The sequence below is a fragment of the Tauraco erythrolophus genome, chromosome 1, assembly GCF_009769465.1.
Source record: "Tauraco erythrolophus isolate bTauEry1 chromosome 1, bTauEry1.pri, whole genome shotgun sequence".
NCBI classification, from domain to species: Eukaryota; Metazoa; Chordata; class Aves; order Musophagiformes; family Musophagidae; genus Tauraco; species Tauraco erythrolophus.
In genome coordinates this window covers 64236718-64260391 of record NC_141465.1, presented here as the reverse complement: position 1 = coordinate 64260391, position 23674 = coordinate 64236718, and the positions used below count along the sequence as shown (strand labels likewise).

General features: G+C 38.5%; 1 protein-coding gene across 1 annotated transcript; it reads right to left on the bottom strand.

Moving 5' to 3' along the window:
- Positions 1 to 4312: 4312 nt before the first annotated feature.
- Positions 4313 to 23463, bottom strand: IL18R1 (interleukin 18 receptor 1). The gene is made up of 10 exons (XM_009985935.1): positions 23421 to 23463; positions 22119 to 22359; positions 14816 to 14993; positions 12997 to 13150; positions 12394 to 12456; positions 9926 to 10082; positions 9608 to 9741; positions 7993 to 8154; positions 6401 to 6559; positions 4313 to 4713 (listed from the first exon to the last, which is right to left on the bottom strand). The coding sequence occupies exons 1-10, from the start codon at positions 23461 to 23463 to the stop codon at positions 4313 to 4315; spliced, it is 1692 nt and encodes a 563-aa protein (XP_009984237.1).
- Positions 23464 to 23674: the final 211 nt, after the last annotated feature.

Genomic DNA, 23674 nt, shown 5'->3' with positions numbered 1-23674 from the left:
AATTATCAATAGACAAGAAGACTTCTTTGATACTCTTTTTCTTCCAGCCTGCGTTGTGTTGTAGAAAGTAGTCAACCGGGAACACAAAAAACCCACAGATTATGCTCTCATAGTCACTACCATAGAATCACAGAATCATAGAATGGTTAGGGTTGGAAGAGACCTTAAAGATCATCTAGTTCCAGTCCCCCTGCCATGGGCAGGGAAACCCTCCACTACACCAGGATGCCCAAAGCCTCATCCAACCTGGCCTTGAACACCTCCAGGGATGGGGCATCTACAACTTCTCTGGGCAACCTGTTCCAGTGCTTCACCGCTCTCAGAGTGAAAAATTTCTTCCTAAATCTACCCTCTTTCAGTTTAAAGCCATTGCCCCTTGTCTTATCACTGCATGCCCTTGTAAAAAGTCCCTCTCTAGCTTTCCTGTAGGCCCCCTTTAAGTACTGGAAGGCTGCAATAAGATCACCCCGGAGCCTTCTCTTCTCCAGGCTCAACAGCTCCAACTCTCTCAGTCTGTCTTCATAGGAGAGATGCTCCAGCCCTTGGATCATCTTCATGGCCCTCCTCTGGATTTGCTCCAGCAGCTCCATGTTCTTCTTGTGGTGGGGACCCCAGAGCTGAATGCAGTATTCCAGGTGGGGTCTCACGAGAGCAGAGTAGAGGGGCAGAATCATAGAATCATAGAATGGTTAGAGTTGGAAGGGACCTCAAAGATCATCTAGTTCCAATCCCCCTGCCATGGGCAAGAAAACCTTCCACTACACCAGGTTGCCCAAAGCCTCATCCAACCTGGCCTTGAACACCTCCAGGGATGGGGCATCTACAACTTCTCTGGAATCACCACCTTGACCTGCTGGGCACGCTTCTTTTCATACAGCCCAGGATACAGTTGGCTTTCTGAGCTGCCTGCGCACATTGCTGGCTCGTGTTGAGCTTCTCATCCACCAGCACCCCCAAGTCCTTTTCCTCAGGGCTGTTCTCAATCCATTCTCCGCCCTGCCTGTACTTATGCTTGAGATTGTCCTGACCCATGTGCAGGACCTTGCACTTGGTCATGTTGAACTTCATGAGGTTTGCACAAGTCCACCTCTCAAGCCTGTCAAGGTCCTTCTGGATGGCATCCCTTCCCTCCAGCATGTCCACAACACCACACAACTTGGTGTCATCTGCAAACTTGCTGAGGGTGCACTCGATCCCACTGTCCATGCCAACAAAGATGTCAAACAGCACTGGCCCCAGTACTGACCCCTGAGGAACACCACTCGTCACTGGTCTCCACTTGGATATTGAACTATTGACCACAACTCTTTGAGTGCCTTCTCCATATCCCGGGTAGCCAGGTCCCCCATTTCCTTCTGGAGAGGGCCTATGTTTTCCCTAGATCTCTTTTTTATCACTGACATATCTATAGAAGTTTTTCTTGTTGCTCTTGATGTCCCTGGCCAGATTTAACTCTATCAGGGCTTTAGCTTTCTTAACCTGATCTCTGGTTGCTCAGACAATTTCTTTGTATTCTTCCCAGGCTACCTGTCCTTGCTTCCATCCTCTGTAGGCTTTATTTTTGTGTCCTAGTTGGTCCAGGAGCTCCTTGTTCATCCATGCAGGTCTCCTGGTGTTCCATGTTGTAGAATGTGCAAGAAAGACAAGAATCTTCAAGACTGGTGTCTTAAATGAGCTGTCTCCTTACTGATCCCATCTACATCCTCCTCTGGCAAATTAAATATTCCAATGGCTTTTTTGGATTTGGCTCTGTGTAAGTTGTTCTACGTACAAATGAGACATTTATTGCTTGTGGAAAGCAGATCTAACAACACTCTTCCTTTTTCTTGCATTTTTTCTTACCGTAAATTTGATTTTTGACAATTAATGCTGTCTAATTGCAGCAAAAATTAAGGCCTCAGATGTGGAGAGGGGGAAATAAAGTTTTATTAAGTGCAAAAATGGAACAAAAAATGCAATATAAATCACTGAAATGATCCATTACTTCAAACCAACTATCATGTGAATTCACTAATAAATTGACACATACATGATCAGGCAAATCAACACATAAAAGTCATATTAGCTGTTCCTTTTCTCTTGGGACTGATAAGCAGAAAGCAGGCATTTCCAAGCACGGATTAAAGTCAGTAACTCAGGATATAAGAGCAGTAAGAGCAACATCTGGTGTTAATATGAGCACACATATCCTTAATTACCCTTGTCTCCCTTTACCTGCTTTGCTGGCATTCAAACAACTTTAGAGTTAAGGCCATTTAGCTTTCGACGTTTCTTATGTATAGTCCTCTGTTATTCTGTAAAACCTCAGTGTGGTCAAATTCTGTATGGTCTCACAATATTCAGGGTACAGCTTCATGAGGTACAGCAGGTATGTGCAGCCATATCATCTCTCCAAGCTGAGGCGAGGGGGCATTCACGGCAAATTCAACCTCAATTTATGGTAGTTGATTCTCATAGAGAATCTGAGTCCAGAACTTTTAACAAGCCATGTACAGTACCGTATTCACATGCATAGTATAACTCATTTGACACTTGTAAGGTAAAACGTTGATGACAGCGTACGGAAAACTATGTGGCTGAGGAGCAAGTTTAACACCTCAGTTAAGTACCAGGAAAGTTATTAACTTTTCTGTCAGCTGTTTGGCGAAGAAATGGATGTGCCAAATATGTCCAATGTCATGTCTGAAGTAGGGGTGATCATTAGTCCTGCAGGAGAATGTTAAATCTGATCTATGATCACAAAATCACAGGAAACACTGGTAGAGAATAACAGTCTTGAGAAAGATTTAGAAATATAAAGACAGATGTATCTACAGAGCAGAAATCCTCTTCAGTAAAAGCTTAAGCCCAAGAACGGTTTTGCCTAAAGATGATGTTTCAATAGCTCTTTAGTTGCCTGACAGAAAGAAGACCTCTTGGAGCTGATCTGAAGGACACTGCAGATGCATGCCTTATTCCTTTGTTCCTTTTCATCTGCATGTCAGCCTGGCAACTGTGTTGTCTCCTTTTTGTAAATCCACATTTAGCCTTTACTTTTAACCAAACATCTGTCAGAAACTATGCTTGATTACAGGATACTTGACAACAACAAGGTATTTAATTCTCATGAATCTTGAGACATTGCTATGACACCCAGCGCTCCAACTGTGTTCTCAAGTGCACTGAGAAGGTAATGGAGCTCTCACTACAGCTGCATGAATTAAGTGTCAATGTCAAAGAGATGCCTCTTCAGAACTAGCATTAGTTAAATGCAAGACAATGATGAGAGTGGGCTGAGCCTTGATGGTCTCCTAGCAAACTGACAGAAGATCTTCCAAAATGGTTCTCCATTGATTTCTCCCCATTAGTACTAGGCAGAAATATGGTTTCATTTTATCCAGAAATTTATGTCAGATTGGGATCTTCTGCCGGGAAGTTAATAATAAGGGAGGATTACCATGGTTTTGAATGGCATCACTAAATTTGTTTTAAAAAATAATTCTACATTCCAAAGGGTTAGGAGTATATGTTCATACCAAAGACCTCATTTTCACATAAATTCCCTGCATCCCGCAGCTGAAGGCAACTCAGGGTATAATGTAGTTATCAGTGTCCATAAACAAAATACTATTATCTCTATCTCATCCTTCTCTTCTGCCTTCCAAAAGGAGCATTTACTGTATTCTCAGTGAAATAGGAGGATGGAAACCGTCTTTACTGTTCCTCCAAATAACTCCCACTTGGCTTGTCTAGATCATGTACAAGTCAGTAGTGACTACTCTTAGCCCAATCAAATCTGCTCTCTCTTTCTAACCTTCCTTTTCTCTGTTTTCACTTGTTTTTTATGCTTGACATTGCCCAAAGCCTGCATGGTAAGCTCGCTAGGGCGGGAGCCATTTGGGTCTACTCCCGAGCAGGATCCTTAGGAAATACCAAAATATAAAACCAAGAGCATCTAAATAATACTGCTTTGCAAATACTGATATATTTATTCAGGGGTCTCAAAAAGTATGCAAGTATAACTAATATAATTCTAAACTACTGGAAAATGGGAAATCAAAATGTTTTGCATTGTGCTTTGTGCCATGTGGTAAGTCGTAAGCAGAATCAAATTTCTGCGACTTGTGCAGATCACTGAGGACACTCTCTCTGGTATAGCACTTAGCATTGGGGTTAACATTGTCCTAGCCACTGTAACAATTTCTACACTCTTCTCAGATCTGAGATTTGGGCTCTTACAAACACTACCTTCCGAAAGTAAGTGTGAAGTTTGTGTTTTCTAGTAGTTAGCAAAGTGTGCAGTTTTCTGCAGCATCTTCTGTCTCCACGATTGTTATACAACTACATTAAAGTCACAGCCCTCAACCCATGGTTGAGCCCCTTCTGAGCCTAGGTCAAGATTGTTAGAGTGCCCTTTGGTGTTTATCTTGTTAGGTTTTGCTGGCATTAGGTACCGAAGGTTCTTCCAAAATCTGGAATTCATGGGAAGAGATTTATCCTTTTTCCACTTCACGACCCTCTTTGATGGTAAAAGAGACAGCGATTCTGGCAAGAAATTGTAGTCACTTATAGGCATATATTCAATTACTATGATCTTAGTTTTCCTTTCAACTAGCGCTTTATGCAGTCCACTCTCAAGTTCGTATATGGCTCTGTCAGAAATGTAGTTCTGGCTCAGTATAATGATTAATCTTCGGCTTTTCTCAATGAATGAATGAATATCATCAACAACCGCTGCAAATCAAAGACAGATGTGTTATTAAACTATATTGAAAGGATAGGCACTGAATCGACTTATCTTTTAACAGTCGCACATGTACCAAAAATGTACCCTTTATAAAGTGACAGTATGTAAGCATCCTGTCCCTATGAAGAGATTAATATGCATTATAGATTAAGAGTCTGTGAAAATGAGCTCAGGTATGACCAAAGCTTGTTTTCTGGAGTAGACAAAACCTACATACAATCTCCAGATACCTTGGACAGCTATCAGTCAGTAGTCACACGGACAGAAGGTGACAGTAAAATTTATTTTTCCTCAAACCAGACATCTCTTTGCTCTTTAATAATAGATATCATTGGAGTGGTTCCACAGAAAGTCACCAACAGAAACCTCTCTCCAAATATTCAGTAACTCTCAGGTTACTCCTTCCTTTACTTCACTGAATACTCACATCTATTGCCAGTAATAGAAGGTTGAGGAAACGAGCATGTGATGATAGAATGAGTTCAAACTGTCTTTTAGATCCATGACTTTTGTCATGGCAAGCAATGAATGAAATCAAATGATGTCACCCTTCAAACACCCGTGCACCAAATTCATTTGTCATGCACAACTTCTTGTCCTTGCTTCAGCACCATGGGACAATAAGGTCTTCAGAGACCAGAGATGTAGAAAACATGCCTTGAAGGGAAAAGCAGAGCAAACTGCAGTAGAAACATAAGAACAGAAAACTGAGAGGAGAAGGCGGCTGACAAAGGTATTACAACACACCGATAGCTCCTGAAAATAGAAGAAAATACTCCAGTTTTCATATTCACAATGGATCAGACCAGAGAAAAGGAAATAAGCTACAACTATTGCAAGAAAATAAGTTAGAACTACTGAAAGAATCAGACTGAACACTTTGGAAAGCCTTTTTTTAATTCTTAAGGAGAGAGAATAGCTGGGAAAAAATGGCTTAGGAGAGTTATGGCACTTCTCAGGTTAGAAAAGTATGTCAGGAATGGATACAAGGAGAGAAGATCCTCTCTTGTGAAGGAGGTTAACTGACATTGTTGTTCTGTGCTTTCAACAATGAAATTCTATTCCTCAATGAGATCTTTGGACTAAATGGAATCTCCCAGTATCTTTTTTCCAAGTATCTGCAAAGGGCCATCTACCCATAGGCCACTTAGAGAAACAAAATTCTATGTTCTCATTTCTATTTTGTTATGGCATCCATTACATCCACAAAATGGTTTCAATCACCATACTGAAGATACAGTAAACATACAAGTTACCTGAGAATAGTACGAGAGACAGCAGCTGCTCTGTGCAGTAAATGTGAGTTCATAGTTCATTCATAGGTGCCTACTCTCAGCAAAAGCAGAGCAAGACCACTATTACTAAGAAACACCTGACATCATTTGTGTTCTCACCTTGACTTTCTCCATGCTAGCTCTTTCATCTGTTCATCTTGGTTCTGTGTAATTAAAAATATGTGTGTGTATGTGTGCAGGTGTATATGAATTCATAAATATATGTATAAAATATGTAAAATGTGTGCATGAGAACTTCGTATGCACAAAGTCTAGATTAAATGAAAAATGTAGCTGTTCAATGCACAAACGTTTGATAGAATTCTCTCTAATGACAGACTTTTACCTTTGTGTGAAAATGATGTGTCTATTTAATGATAATAATATTCAATACGCTTACCTCCTCCAGGGGATACATCCCTCTCAAATATACATAACTTGTACCCAAAGTTTTCTTCTAATATCATGGGTAGTATCTTCAAAGCAAATTCTCTCTCTTCTTCAGTAGGAGAAATGCAGTCTTTCAAGTAAGACACAAATGCATCATATTCTTTTCCATCTGGAAAGAAATCACCAATTGTTGCCATGTTAGCAATCATTTGAAATACAGTATCTGATCCACCCTTCCAGTTTTCAAAGTTATTGTCTCAGCAGCAAAGCAGTTAGAAACTCCTGCTCTTTCCTTTGATACCGCAAACAGTCTTCAAACAAAAAACATCCTGAATGAATTTAAATTTAATACAAAAGATTCTGATTGCATTTTGCAAGTATTTGAAAATAACATATCCTTTCTACATCAAGGTGTTTTTTTAAAAAATCGTATTAATTTAATCAGTAAATGTCACATCTGTGATGATCAAGAAAATGAAGGGAAGCAAAAAATGTTTCTGTAACCTGATAAGAATGTTATTTAAGTGATATTGCAGATTTCCAGAATTATTTTACTCTTTGTCCAAGACTATCAAGTAGTTTTGTAGAATGAGTACTGGCAAAAGAGAATAAATCAAATTATTATTTTAACTATAAGCATATACCATGTCTGGTCATGCTTTGGGCAGTAATTTACAAACACAAAATCCAAGACCAATTCAGAGGTCAGGTCTACCACATTAAGCGACACCTAATTGAACCTTGACAGTGAACAACTACCTGGGTTGATACGGCGGTGCACATAGCTTTGCATCTTGAACTGTACTTCTTTGCTTCCCTTTCCAGATACTTTGCTACATGTAGTTTAGAAAAGACAGCACAAACTCAAGCCCATTAAACTCTACCTATGCAAGAGCTCTATGAGTAGGAAATCCATTGCCAAGTACCAGACAATCAGTTCCTCCGGGGCGGCCTCGGCCAGGTTCTGGGAGACCCTGCCTGTAAGCCAGTGCATGCAGTGATAGCTAACATCAACAGATAAATAATCCCGGCAGGCATAAATGACATCAACCTATTACTGAGAAATCTCCAAACACTGCAGTTTATTCAAACTATATTCAAGCTGATTTAAAGACTAAGGAGGGCTAAGAAAATCAAGTACATATATTCAACAAGTTTTTTTCACCACAATTTTCAGAAAAATTATACCCGGATTGGGTAACTGTCAGGCTTGCTCCTTAAGTCGAGATCACAGCAATGCTGTCTGGTAAGATACTGGTAGTGTGCTCTCCTTGAGTGCATTTATTGACAAACCTATAAATATTGAAATGGCCTCTACAATTAAGGAAGCATTTTAACCTTCACCTCACTGAAAGGCATCCACTACCTGGTCCAGAGGCAGCTTCTTCACTGTGTTTATCTTCTGTTACTGCCCTGGGTGTATAACAAACTCACTTTAGCACTCGACCACCAAGTTCTCTTTTACATATTCTTTGCTGTTTCTACTCACAAAAGTACTGGATTTATTTTCTCCCCCTCAAAGATGATTGTTTTATAGAACCTACCAGAAACAATATTTTAATCAATACATTTATTCCAATGTCAGCATTAGCCAAGTCATACCTCCAGCAGTGTCGTCTCTTCTGCATATGTTCCTGTAAAATAGAACTAAGTCAATTCTAAACATCACACAGACAAACACCGCAGCTACAGCAACACATGGAAATAGTACAGCAAGGACCATTCCAGCTGTAAATATGTGCACAGGAAGATCTTGGGTGTTCCCTGTAAAACAGAAACCCAGGAAATTACGGCCTTAACAAAGAATACATATGACAAGATTACTGTATTCAATACTGATGGCATGTTAAAATCACTCCCTAAACTCGAAACATTGATATGAATCCTTTCCTGCTAACACTTCAAGCACATGTGTGTTGTTTGTCCTGAGATGGAGAAAAGCTACAGAACATGGATTACTCCAAAAACTGGAGAAACAATCTTGCACACATTCATACACCCTCCCCACACATAAATGAACCGTGTGTGGGATCAAGACTGACACTACAGATCCTCATAGATGTACAGTGGTCCAAACTGGTGGTCATCCACTTTTACAAGGAGTTTTCTTCAGCTTCTTTATTATTTCCTGTTTTTCTCTACCTTTCATCCCTTTCTCAGTCCATCCATAATAGTCCTTAATGTCCCCTTTAATCATTTTGGTCAAGAACTTTTTTTTTAATTCTGCCTCTAGTCTCTTTCAGGCTTTTTTTTTTTTTTTTTTTTTTTTTTTTTTAATTATTATTCTGTTATCTTTGTCTTTTCAGTTCCAAATACAGATTTTTAATCCTTAAATCTCTGTGAAGTCTTTATGAAGACACTGTCAAGTCATGCTCATTGTAGTCTGTATTTCATTTGCTTTATTAGATGCATCATCTTTTGACTAGTCTATTTTCACATATTTCCTCCTAGTAAAGCTTGGGAAGGTCTGAGAGAGATGAAAAATAAGAAGGGAATGCCCATTTGCCATGAATCTCCAGACTGTCTGGACTGTAAATGTGAAGCACTACTATGTGGTAGATGTCTGTTTTCCATGGCTAGAAGGATAGAGTCCTTAACAAGAGAAAAATCATCAACAGAAATATAAAAGGAATATAAACCATCAGAAATATAAAAGATTAACTTTTCCAGGGAAAAACAAACAAACAAACATACAAAATACTTCACATACATCCAAAAAAAAAAAAAAAACCAAAACCATAATAACCAACCAAAACCTCAGATTTTAATTTTAGAAAGTGCTGCTTAATAAACAAAGTGATCCAAACAGCAAACTCTGGGCTACACCAAGTTTTGGGTAGTTAGCCCCTGTGATCCCACCAATCTGATGAGCAGAAGAGCAGAGGGAATGCTCTGTCACGGGATCTAATAAAGTGCTCTGTCAGACAGAGCATAGCTCAGCCTCCCCAGCTGTGTCCATGGCAGCACAGGTTGAACTATGGAGCCCTCACATAGCTTCTCCAGTAGACACAGCAGCAACCCCTGCTGCCTGTGTCTCAGAGCAGGAGGAATCACTCAGGGAGTTGTTAGGTCCAGCGCTAGATGGACCAGGTCCTTCATCAGCACACAGACGTATTTGGAGAGATGTTCTGAAATCAGTACCCTACCCTCAGGATTGAGAAGGCTGGCATGACTAACAATTACATATGAGAAGTATGAGTCATAGATTACACTGTACCTTTCTTCAGTTTCACTATTTTTATTTGTGTTCTTTCATCAGCTTGCAACATGCAGGTGAAATTATGAAGCATGTCCTCGTCTGTTACTTTTTTAATCCGAAGTAGCCTTGTGACATAGAACTTGTTTCCCAATCTGCAACAAGGAATGGTGTCAGTAACATTATCTGTGCAGAAACCTGCAACCAGCTCTGGGAGGCGGATTTTGAGGAAAAGTTTCTAAAATAACCCCAGACTGAGGTTTTACTGAATTTGCAGTTCCACAAAGTGCAGGACATTATAACATACATATAAAAGTGCAGTATTTTCAGGAAACCTACTGTAATTTTTTGAACTCTTCTTCACAGATCGAAGGTTCATTCTCAGGAATACCTGTGCATTTTTCTGGAAATGTTTGATTAATCAACCAGTAGAGGCTGGCATCTTCTCGCATATGATAACCCAAGAAACCTGTGCAATTGAGTATCTCTTCTCTACCTAAACAAAGCATAACATGAGAAGATCTAGTCAGAAGGAGCATTCATGTTCACAGTGCGGTAAAATGTCAGCTTTTCAGGCAATGTATCCCATGAGCTATGCTTCTTTCTAGACTGTTCCTGCGTGATGTTTCATAGGTGTTCTACCTGCACTGGCGGTGGCTTCAGCAACCACGCACAGGGCTCTGTTGTACCCTGTTGCAGAGTGACAGTCATCCACTGCTTTGTCTCAAATAGGCTGTCACAGACAGAAGAGTATAAATAGGCTGGAGAATTTCAGGCTTTAGAGAATTAAAGGGAATTGGGCTCGACGATCTTTGTGGGTTCCTTCCAACTTCAGATATTCTATGATTCTATGAACTAGACTGTGCTCTACAGGCAGAGAACAGGAGAGGACAACCTATCATCAGTGTCCCAGGGCCAGGTAAAAGTAAGTAATTGGTAAGGGAAATTGCAATCAATTTATTATAATAGCTAAACTATATGCTACTACTCAATAAAATCAAAACCTGTTAGACTCCCTGCTGAAGTCTCACAGAAGAAATTCTCATTCCAGCACCATGCTTGGAAATCAGTATAATCTTGAATATGTGAACAAGTCATGTAGTAAGTCAGCTACTTTGTACCCTTTCAAAGCACTAATTGGAAGCCACAGAAACCACCACATAGAGTCCAGTTAATTATAAGAAAGAGTAAAACTAAAAAGACAACTGTATACTTGGAAAAATAAAAGCAGAATTATGCAGCTCTGAAGTGTGAGATTTGATGATTTGCAAGGCATTTTACTTTAAACATTGTCACAGGAAGCCTGACCTGAGGTTAGCTGCAACTTTACACCACCGTTTCTAGGCTATGCCAGCATCATTTCCAGGGAACACATCCAAAACACCCTTTATTAAACCACAAAAGACACATGTTAGTTCTTGTTCAGGCCATTATGCACAAATGCTTCCCAGTAAGTGATGCCTGCCCAGGAGTTCTCTAGGGGCACACATTATAAGCTGACTTCTGAAGATTTGTCAAAGTGGATGCTTCCAGTAGAACTGGTTAAGAACATTTAAAGCAGGATCCAGCTGAAAATCTGCCCATCTTAGATTTGGACCTTAGAGATCCAAATCACAGTTGGACAGATTGAAATACAGGCGTAAACTTCTAGTATCACCTAACTTGCAACTCTAGCTTTTTCACCATACAAAATAGTTATTTTCAGGGAACTGTTATAGAACATCATCTAAACAATGGCAGGTTTGAAAGACCATGGACATAGCTCACCCAAAAATCCCTTCACTCTCCACCATGTCATCTGTCTTATCCCTCAGGAGGTAGTTCAATGACCTTATCAAAAGATCTTAGCAAGGCAGATAAAGAATAGAAGATAGGTGGTCCATAATCATTTGATGCTGAACCCTACTACCTTCTAAGGGTTGGGACAAGCACAGTAAGTGGGAAGAACTGTGCAGGAAGGGTGTACTGGGAGGCTAGGAGACACGAGGCATCATAGGATTGGGGTACTACCATTGGAAAAAGGACCTATCAACTGGTATTCGTAGGAAGGAAGGAAAATTAGAATCTAAGGTCCTGGCTGAGTAAATAAGATGTATGTATGAGCAACAGAGGAGGTAAATATGATTTTTCAGACTTGGAAAGGAAGGACTAAGTAACCAGGTGGGAGAAGCACTCAGGCACAGGAGAGGAAAAAGAGAAGTAAATTTCTGTTTTTAAAAATCAATTACAGTCTCAGTCGCAAAATCCTACATCCTGTCCAATACTGTGTGAAGCCTGCAGGCCATGTTATTTAGAAGCACAGTTAAGGTCTTGGCTTTTGACAATATATACAACTCTTTGCAGCAGTGATAGATCTGCATGCTTACGTTTCCAGGACTGTCAACCCTCACACTTCTCACTTCCCTGCAGAATAATGTCCTCAACTGTATCAGGTATTAAGGGAATTACTCATTATCGCTGTTAGCTGAACAAACTAGATATATTTCACACATGGGTCCGTGAGGTTTGCTATCTACAAAAGAAAGCCATGGAGAGATGGTTTATCATTACCACCACTTTCTCTTGCTGATCATAGCAACAACCTTAGCTTCTGCCTCTGTAAAAGGGTACATTCAGTGTACTTGTATATCAACCATGGAATACACTAGGCAAAACATAATCAGATGTGAGGATGGATCAGATTCAGGCGAGTGCGCAGACAGTTCTCAGTTGAATTACACTTAACCAGACCATCAACCATAAAGAGATCAGAACAAAAGCATATATATGCAGTAGCTAACACAAAAATTCTTGTACTAATTTGATACCTATTTCTGTTTCAATTTCTTCATCACGTCCAACTATCTCCAAAGTGACAGCCTCTGGTGCATCTAAAATAGAAAGAACTATTGAAGTAATATTTTACTTATATTCTACCACAATAAAAATCACACATTTGCTTTATTTCTAAAACTAATCGCATACATTCCATTTGATTCAAAGAACAATATCTGGACTCTAACACTACTGAGTAGTTTAAAACACAGTATGTCCTCTTGAATTTTTGCATATACATATATATACAGTACGCAATATACAATTGTCCGAAAGGTTCTTCCCCAAAATTCTTAGTAAGTTTGTATGAATTACTTATAGCAGCTAATTTTTTAAAAAACAGACAAACAAACAAACAAACAAACAAAAAAACAACCTGCAGGGAAAATATACCAAATAAATTTTCCTAATTTGGTGATATATCATATAAACAGCTTCTGCTGCTGCTTTTTTATATTTTAAATTATTGCAAAATAGTTCAGATGACCAGATTTGATCACCCTTGTATACATTTATAAAATGAGAACTATAATTACAAATCTCCACTGTAAAGAGAACCAAAAGGCACACTTTAAAATTTTAGAAAGCTTTCTTACCTTCTTCTACTATGAGCTTAATTGTATTTGTGCTGTGGTATATCTTTCCTTCATGACTGATTAAAATTTTACAGGTATATATCCCAGAGTGCTGTACTGTTAAGGTTTTAAAATCCAATTCTCGCTCTGTTTCGTTTTCATAATTCTCACAGTCCTGCACCAATAAAGACAGAAAATACTATTCCGTAGCAAACAATACATTCAAAATCTTAAAGAAATTAAAAAAAAAAATTTGAAACGAAGTGTCACCATCACTCTTTCACTATCTGAGTTACATTTATCTGACCCAAAAGTGATGGGGACCTAATTTTCAGTCATGGTCACTTAAATTTGAACATTGAACCCATCAGAATTTGAGAGCACTGCAATTCCAGGTAAGTATCTAAGTTTAAAAATATTATATCAGGAATTTAAATGCACTCATCTATTTTTTTCAAAATGATGGCTAGACTCTGTAGGTGTCACTTGCTTGCAGCCAAAAGTTTTCTAGACCTATGAGGAGCTGTCAGGTTAAAGCAAAAAGCCTCAACAATGAAGAAAGTGACCATCTCAGAATGTGACAAGAGTTGGACTCACATTAGTTTACTCTCCCTATCCCCCAAAATAAACTGTTGTTCGTGGTGTTGGGTTTTTTTAATTCACAGAACATGCTAAGTGGAATGTCCTGTGAAAACACAGAAATATCTGGTTCTGTTCTGAATTACCTTAGATCAAGAAGCGAAAAGATCACTGCTGGAAATTGTCCAGGGAATGGACATTTCCTGGATGCATATGCTTACTATCAGGCTCTTACACAAAAAGCATGTGTGACCATCCTTGTTTTATCTCAGCTTAGGGTGTGATAAGAAGGCTTTGAAAATATTCACCCAATCAGGCACCAAAGAATAATTAGGCACAAGGATGGCTGCTGCATCTCTCTCACACAGTATTAGACATTAAAATATTAGGCATCGATATACTCAGCTTAGCCATGGGAGAGTTCAGTCTGGGGTACAGTGCTTTACTGAGGAAAACGTATACACTTATGGCCCTATCCATCAATGGTCCTTCCCTCCCAGGCCCTGAAGGGCAAGGAACCAGGACTGTGGCTCATTCTGCCAGGCAGAATCCAGATGTACACATTTAAGCTGTCAAAATCCTGTCCTGAAACTGATTCAACACGGAGTGAACCGGGTCTGTTATTACAACCAGAACACCTGAGAGGAATAAGGAGCACTGGTCAAGGCGATGCATAGGGACAGGGTGGAAGAAAGCTATTCAAGGTGCTTCATCAATGGTTGAGCACAACATTCAACAGTCACAGGTGCTTACACAACTATCATCTGTGCTCTGACAAAAGCTGGTAGAGAGAAGATCGATGATTTGCCTGAAATGAACAGAACTGGATCTGCTACACATTTTGTAAAAAGTGCTCAGAAACAGCAAAATTGAAAAGTTTGCAATTACTTTACAAGCACACGCCAACAGTAAAACAAATATCTTGGCACCTTCTTTAGTGTCAGGATAATATCCACATCAGTAAAGTAGCAACTGTCTAAACCAGCTGCTGGCTAAATCAGAAAACAGATTTTTTATCATTCCAAACTACCAGTTTACTAATAATTTCTGATTACAGGTACATTTTTCTAACAAATCTGAGAGCAGAGAAAAACTTTCTTTTGTATATCTGTCTAAAGGTTTTTGTCCTAATAACCTAAAAAATTAGAGCTTTACTAGGTTTGTAGATGCTTCTAAAAATTTGTTTGTAATTAATTTTTCCTGCAATCAGATGTTTAGTTTCTACAGCCAATGATGTGAGTGACACTGTTTCAAAAATTACCTTGTACCATGTTACGCTGTCATTTTCATTGACAGACAAATCACTGCATTTCAGTGAATGACCAGTTCCAGCGTTTTTAATTTCTGTAGTTAAATGATTTATGTTGAAGCAGCTGCTTTTATTTCTTTCAAGTACATTCAAGGTCCACTTTTGAATTGTGAAATTTTGTTTTCCGTTGCTATGAAAAAAAAAAAAATCAGGAAAATCAGTTTTAGGAGCTTTTAAAAGGAATGTAACTTAGAGAGTTACGCGGCAAAATACAAATAAATTCTCTAACATGTCTGTTAGGTAAAAAGTACATCTACAGTGACCTAATTATTTATATTCCCCTTTATTACTTTTCCACCCCCAAATAATGTCTTATTTCCCGTAACCAAAGAGGTTATCTAAACTAAATCATCTATCACAAAATATTTGACAATACAATTATATCTATGAAACATGACAATATATGCTATATCAACTGGAACAAGGATGCGACAATCTATGGCATCATGTACAGTTACAAGTGAGCATAAAAGAGATTTGGGAACTTGAATCAGCTAGTGATTTAGAAGATTTAATCTCCTATGCCTTGCTAAGATTTAAAGCAGTAACTGAAAAATATATTTGGAAAACATCAAAAATAAGATGAGCAACTCTGCTATTGTTCACAAAGCAACATAATTCATTGTTTGATACTGTGCAGATAGTCACTGATATTTTGGAAATATGTCTAAACTACACAAGCCTCATGAATTACAGAAACACTTAAGGATTCAAGTATGCCTGCAAAACAAGGCATTTAGGAAAAGATTCATCTCTTTGTCTTTCAGCCTGCACTGATCAGAGATCTACAGTAGCTGGCCACCGCAGTCTACTGGGGTGCACTCCTAAGCAGTATTTATAAAAGATCAGGTGGATATGCTTAAAAATGCCTCTTTTGAGTATCTCAGAGCAGAACATTGTCATTCAGATATCTACTATGTTAGAATCATAGAATCATAGAATGGTTAGAGTTGGAAGGGACCTCAAAGATCACCTAGTTCCAACCCGCCTGCCATGGGCAGGGAAACCCTCCACTACACTAGGCTGCCCAAAGCCTCATCCAACCTGGCCTTGAACACCTCCAGGGATGGGGCACATACAACTTCTCTGGGCAACCTCTTCCAGTGCTTCACTACCCTCTGAGTGAAAAATTTCTTCCTTATATCTAATGTAAATCTGCCTTCTTTCAGTTTAAATCCATTGCCCCTTGTCCTATCACTACACGCCCTTGTAAAAAGTCCCTCTCCAGATTTCCTGTAGGCCCCTTTTAAGTACTGGAAGGCTGCTATAAGATCACCCCGAAGCCTTCTCTTCTCCAGGCTGAACAGCCCCAACTCTCTCAGTCTGTCTTCATAGCAGAGGTGTTCCAGCCCTCGGATCATCTTTGTGGCCCTATGTGTTCTATCCACATATTCCTCTAAAGAATCAGATTATACCTGTGAGCTATTTCATTGCTGATTATGTCCAAATACATGATTACCAAGAGAAAAGAAGCTGGAGAGCTTTTGGCTGAAGTTTGGCAAAGCTGGCCTAACTTTGACAAAGTTAGGGCTTAAGAGCAAGTCGTATGCTGCTGTAAGTTAATGGGTGAGATTTTGCATAAAGCTCTCATTTTTTACTGAACAAGTAGGATCTGACAAAACAAAAGCAGCAATCACAGGGCACTTCCCTCCAGTGTCAGCCATATATTCATAAATATGTTTGAATCTTTCTGTCTCCAAGAAAAGAAAAGGGAATCGTTCCCAGGAGAATTGAAACTAGTCAAGAATCATGAGAAGGGCTAAGGGGACGAAGCAGTTGAAATGGAGAAGTGAACCTGATGAGTGTATCAGCTTAAACATCATTCTTGAGTGACACGCCTTTTACTGTTACAAGATGCAGAAGAACTATTAAGATATCATTTAGATGATGAATTTAGACCAATTTTTGGTTTGGTTTTTTTTCCTCTTTTCAAGATCCCCAAACAGATGTATTTATGTATTTTGCTCACTCTCTTTGCATTGTACCCCTTTTTCAGCCTACACAGGTTCTCCTTGTTCTCCTCACTCACTTGAGTTATTCATTACTCATAATTGCAATTAACTGTCTAAATCAAAACATAGTGGTTTGGTTTCTCAGTCAGTTAACTATGGTGTCATAAACAGGAAAAATCTTATCAAAACTTTTCCATCAAAGATGTACTCACATGGGTATTCACGGTGGGTGGAGTCCTTCTCACCTATTCTTCAACATCACATTTACACATTTAAATCAGAGCTACTACTCACAGTCAGCAGTTGGACCACAGTCAACAATCACCCTTTTAGAGTGCAGTTTATGTGACCCGTTTTATGTTTGGTTTTGGACAAGATCATCTGTGCCCCAGAAAGGCCTCTCATTCTCCCTGACAGTAAAGGTACCTAAGATAAGTTTAAGTGTAGGTATAAACATTAGTTTCAATTAGTTCCATCGACTCTGTATGTTTCTTTAGGCATTACACTAGTATCTGAATACTGCTGGAGAGGCAATTATGGATCTAGCCATAAAATGCATACGATTTTGTTATCTAGATTTGATAGATGGAAGGAAAGGAACAATAAACCCACATGTTCTCCTCAGCACTGTCACTCCACAGAGGCTCTCTTCTGTGATAATATTTGGCAAAACAGTTCAACAAATACGATGATTTCACCCAAAGTGGATCAAGATACTTTACCTGATGAGCCAAAATCTGACAAGGGCCAGTTCCCTGGAAGGTGACAAAACCATACCTATGCAAACTAAGATTAATTTTTCTTACATAATTTCTAGTTGTCTGCCATAGACGTGATTTGCAGAAAAAAAAAATAAAAAGCATTAAGTTGTATTATTTAAACTGCTAGTGTCTGAGTTGTTATATTTCTATCCTGGTTTTTCACTTGCAGAGATTCTTTAGTGATATTTTTGGGGGAACAAAACCATTTCTGGCTTAACAGCCTTTCAACTCTCCCCTCCAAACCCACCAAGAAGGAACAAGATCTAGCTTGACTCAGGAGAGGATACAGGGAAGTGAAAGCCCTTAGGGAATATAAACCAAGTTTACTGGATACATAGCCAACTCTAAGTCATCTCTTAGTTATTCCACTGCAGCAAACCAGTGTTATCTACTTCAAGAAACTGTCACACTGCCTTCCAAACTACAATATTAACTCTAAATGTGTGTGTTCCCACTACTTTCAATTGTTCTAAACACATAGAAAGAGTGAGTACTATTAGGATTTTAAAATGTATCATGTGTTTATCATGGATCTTTGCACTTTCATTTTTTTCGGGAACCTGTAAGTTCTCTCAGTTTCAAGATCACCAACACAGATCGACCAGATGACCTGCTTTTTTGTATTCTGTTTTTTTCTTTGATAACCACAGGATACAGTGCTATGAAAAAAACATACAAATCAGAAATTCTGCCAAAGATGTGTGACACAGTTTTTCTACTTACCACTCTGTCGTGGTTTAGCCTGGCCAGCAACTAAATGCCACACAGCCACTCACTCACCCTCCCCCACCCCTAGGGAATGGGGAAGAGAATTAGAGGGCAAAAGGGAAAGAGATTTGTGGGTTGACATAAGAACAAATTAATAATACTGATACTAATACTAATAAAAAATGAATATATATGTATAATGATAATAATATATACAAACAAGTGTGCACGGTATAATTGCTCACCACCCAGTGACCAATGCCTGTCCCGTCCCGGCAAGCGATCCCAAAACAGATAAGTCTCTACACCACTCTGGATGAGTGAGAGGCCCAAAAGGAGAGAGAGAAAGCACTCCGAGAGTCCGAGAGTGAGAGCCCCCGGAAGAGCAAGAGCACTTCTTTCTAGTCAACTCCCATCTATATACTGGGCACGACATTGCATGATATGGAATATTCCATTGGCCAGTTTGGCCCTCAATCCTAAATCTAAGTTCGAATCATAAGAGGAGTTGTGAGCCCTCTGTCCCAGCCATGCTTCCCCCCAGCCTGTTGTGCTCCTGCACACCGGCAAGAACACAGCAGCTGAAAAGTCCTTGAGGCCTCAGTGCCAACTATAAATATCAGTGTGCCATTAGCACGCCATCAGCGTTCTTCTCAGAGCAAATCCTGTACTAAATGCAAAACACGGACCTCTTCTAGCTGCTAAAAAGCAAAACTAACTCTGCTCCAGTCAAAACCAAGACACTTTCCTGCTACAAGTGCGTATGAAATCCTTTATTTTCAAGAAATGTTGCTGAAAACAGACACACTCAGGCTTACAGGTGATGTCTGTTAATTCCTGACTTTATATCCTAAGTCTGCTACACTAATAAATACACATGAACATATCAACTCACACGTACACACACATTAGCTATCCATGCTATGTCTCAGCAGAACACTTCTGTTTTAACTGGAAAACTTCTGATTCTTATTTAAGTCAAAAATAAGTGGATTATACACTATAAATACATTATTACATCACTTTCAGCTCTCACTTCTTGCATATTGTCAGTTGTAACATATCAAGAAAAAATCCTGAAATTTAACTGGCTTGCAAAATCTGTCAGCATGTGCTGTCTTACTTTTCTTGAAAATCTGCAGTATATTTAAGTGTCACTTTGTTCACTAAAACTGCCTATACAGTTACAAGCACTCTAAAAATAATTTCCCATACAGCTTACAAATATTTAGCTCTAAATTAAATAGTTGAAAATAGAAAAGATAAACAACAATATACTTGAATGTGTGCTTCTAAAATAAAAAATTTGACCTGTTATAAATGCTTTGAAATGAAACTAATTTGATTCTAATCGCTATTCTTCTTAAATCTTAAAGCAATTCAGTAGCCCGCAATAGTCCACAACTTTTTCCTATCAATAGAGACTACTACAAGTCCTCTGTCTCTGCAGAAAACTATTTCTGCAGATAATCTTCTGTATTTGCTGAAATGTAACTGCTTTAACATGCTTGCCAACAGTGAGAATCATCATATAAACTAAGCCCAAGATCCCATTAAAATCCCATGAAAAAAATTCACTTATGCCTATTGTTCCAGCAGTGACACTTACGAAGAGTTCCCACATGAGGACTGCAAGATTCTGGCATGTGCCTTTTTTTTGATCCTAACAGAAAAATGAGTGTCTCTATGAGCCTAACAGAAAGAATTTTTGGAGAAAACAAAAAGTTGTTTCAGGTGATCAAAATATATTATTTTAATCAAGAAACTTTTATTTTCAAAATAGAAATGCTTTCTTTCAAAACTGAGTTTTAAAATGTAGTAGCATAATGTAGTCCCAGAAAATGAAACAAAAACGCAGAAAATCAAAATTCTTAATCCCAAATTAATGCTTCGATGTAATCAAAATCTTTCTTTTGAGTTTCTTGCTTAAACAAATCAGCAAATCAAGACATTTCACAAAGTATTCAGACATTTTTATATTTTCCAGCAAAAGTTTATTTTAATGAGCTTCATCCTAACAGTTTAACTTTAGGTCTTTTTCTATCATCTCCTTCTTCTATATGTAAAGCTGTTTCCCTCAGTTTTGGAGTTTATGTTTTTTCCATATTCATTTTACAGAGTTCTTGTAATTTACAGTGGATTTACTATCATGACTTCAAGTCCTTAAAATAATCACAAAACCACAAGGATCGTGAATTAAGACTGAGGTTATCACAGCTTTCCTCTCTTTTATTCCTTTATTTTAGACTCCTTATGACAACCTCCTTCAGTAGCCTGGTGATTCAGGAATGCTCTCTGCCTATCCTTCCCCACACCAACGTAAGTCAGAGCATGCATTTTATACCACTGGTTAGGTCCTGGCAGTAGAGTAAGTTGTTAGATGTAATAGCTTTTTAGCACCACATTTAGTGAAGTGACCATATAGACGACTGATCAAGGCGATTAATAAAGCCAAAATTTAAAGCCAAATTCAGACTTGATATGAAAAGTACCGGTCCATGACAACAGACAAGCCTATGTCAGGTATTACCTAACGTTAACTCCTACTCACCAAAACCGAGCAGCTGGCTTCACCTGTGCTGCTTCAGACAAATGTCTGTACTCAATAACAAACCACCTTTGCACAACCTTGCACAACAACGTGGTCCAACTATCATACTCATCGCCCCTAAAGACAATTCTCTTAATATTGGGTTCAAATACATGAGTAAAATTTTTCTAAAGCTTTACTTACTATTTGGATAAAGAGTCATCTACAATCAAAAAGAAATCATATAAACTCAAAAGAAATATTCTACTAGGAGACATTTCATTTATAGTATTTAGCATTTTAGATACTGTGACTCCGTACTTTTTAAAATAATTTTAGTAAGATGATAATAATAATGATACATGGAAAAATAAAACATGAAGTTTTCAGCTTCCAAGTTAAGTTGGAGGTTAATAATTAAGTCTAGCTTAAAACTGTAAACTATGGACTTGTGTCTGTGATGTTACTGGAGAAATGTGGAGAGCATTTTTCAGTATCCACAGTCCCATAACCTTTTTGAAGCAGGCAAGAACTTTAAAAATATTACCTAGAGAACATAACGAATCACCATATGCAAAATAATCTGCCTAAAATTCATTATTGCTTCAATTGCAAATGCTGAATTACAGTTTTGGTGTAAGTTAGTCATAAGAACCCCAAGCAGCAAATCTTTGATTTAGTCCTTCGATCTTTAATGGTGATCTAACGAAGACTACTGCCAAATAATTGAGGCCTACTCTTATTTCTGCTTTTGACTCATGATGTTCTACAGTGGTAAGAAATCAAAGTCAATGATTTCATTTGTTCTTTGAACAGCTCCAAGCATGCAAAGGTTTGCACGGAAACCAGAGTTCAGCTATGCTACTCTTTTTTTATTACTTTACTTTACAGTTAGTTGACTTGGCAGACCTCATAGCATGAAATCTGCTCAACACAGTAAGGGAGAAAAAGTCTGGTGGAGAAGACAAGCAAATGTTTCCTTTTGCTTGGCAGCGGACAGAAAGGCTGCCTGTCACTCATTTTGCTTAGGTAATTAATCACAAACCAGCAGAAATGCTACCTGCCTTATCAAAAGGTTTACAGAACCTTTAAAAGGCTGCAACCATCTATAGCTATTTGTAAATGTTATAGGACTGCCTGGGTGGTTGTTTTGAAACTCTGTGGGAAATGACACCATAGTTAATGTAGTTCCCTGCACCTCCTTTGTACAGATGCCACTAGCAATACAAAGCAAGACAAAGAAATTAGCTTCTTCACAGACAAGTGCAAAGGCAAGATGCTCACCCTCCGGCTTGTGTACCCACCTGTGAGTGACAGAGTAATTCCCAGAGTCACTGAGTTCAGCTGGCCAAAACTCCAGAAAATTCATTTGGGAAACTATTCTGTGTGTTTCCTTTATCAGTTGCTGCTTTCCAGCATTTTCTTTGTACCAGTTTATTGTGTATGCTTCTTCCTGAAAATGTTCTTGCATTGACTCAAGATAACAAAGGAAAAAATATTCCCCTTCTAGCACGTCAATGGAGGCACGAAGGGGACACAACTTCTCTTCAGAGAAAGAGGAAAAAAGATACATTAGGAAGTAAAGTGCTTCTTTCAGAAAATTATATTAGCCTGACTTTAAAAGTGGTTTGCTGTGCTGCTGGTCTTTTACAAAGTGACTTTCTTTCAGTAGAGTGGTTTGGCAGTATTTCTTTATTCCAGCAATATTTACTGGAAAACTCAGTTTTCCAAGTCTTTATTCTATTTCAACCAAGCAAAACCAGAAGGAAAAGGGCCGTTAAAAAAAGAGAGACTTTTCCCTAAGATTCTTTCATAAGAGTCCAACAGTGTCAAAATTAAATGGGTACGAATTGCAGAACTTGGCCTCACTCTACAGTAAAGCAGGTGCCACAAATGGAAGGGGAAAGGAGAAATTCTTCATGTATGGTTTGACTTGTTAAATACGGCTAATCCTCAGAAGGGTCAATGCTTATAAAAGCAGATATCCTATTAATTAACATTTGCATTTTCTTATCTTCTTAATTAATTTTCTTATCTTCATTATGTAGCTAGATTTCTTAAAAACTTGAGATATATTTGGGAAAGTAGCTTTGGAATGAGATTATGTGTGCAAAATTTAGTCTCAAAATCTGCTTTTCAATCAAATTTCCCAAATGTACCATTGCATACAGAAGTTGTAAAAAAAAGAGAAAAGAGACTGTAGTCTAGCATTAATAGCAAGAATGAAATAAGCCTTCCATCTCTACTTCTCCTGAGGTTCTCAGAGATTATTGTTTTTTAGTAATTATTGCAACCACACTTCCGAATGGCCCAAAAAGAAGCAGACTCATTCTCTTCCTTGTTGTGGCTCTTCATAGAGCCATGCTCCCATACAACATCATCAGGTGTCTCCAGGTAGCAGCTCTACTCTTCTTATTTCATAATTTTGGTATTTTGGGTCAAATTTCCCAATTCTGGAGCTGGTCTGAAATTGCCAAAATCATTAAGACTTTGTTCTTAGCTGCAAAATAGAAAACTTGCCTCATTCTAAGCAACTGTCAAGACAATGGCACATATTCCGCAAATGTTTTGGGTGTTCTACTACCAAAATGAAGATTTATACTTACCAGTGGCAGATTCAGTGATAAACATTAAAAAAATAATTATCATTTTCTTGAGTTGCTTCTCACCTCTTCAGAAAAAATGAAACTGAATTGTTCTTGCTTGTTCTAGAAGCCTAAGAGAAACAGATTCACAATTCATCACAAGTGCAGTGAAACAGATCCCTTTGAGTATGTGAGCAGTGTAACTATTGCTGGTACTAAAGAGGGATTTCTAGATGGAAAATTACACGTTTTTATCATAACAGCTATTTTCATAC

What these genes read in the sequence shown, in the direction of transcription:
- IL18R1 (XM_009985935.1), bottom strand. Translation starts at nt 23,463, where the DNA reads ATGATAATTATTTTTTTAATGTTTATCACTGAATCTGCCACTG. An exon ending in AGAAATTGAAACAGAAATAG is followed by an intron (nt 10,083 to 12,393) that starts GTATCAAATTAG and finishes TGCTTTGTTTAG; the next exon opens with GTAGAGAAGAGATACTCAAT. An exon ending in GGATGTATCCCCTGGAGGAG is followed by an intron (nt 4,714 to 6,400) that starts GTAAGCGTATTG and finishes TTTGATTTGCAG; the next exon opens with CGGTTGTTGATGATATTCAT.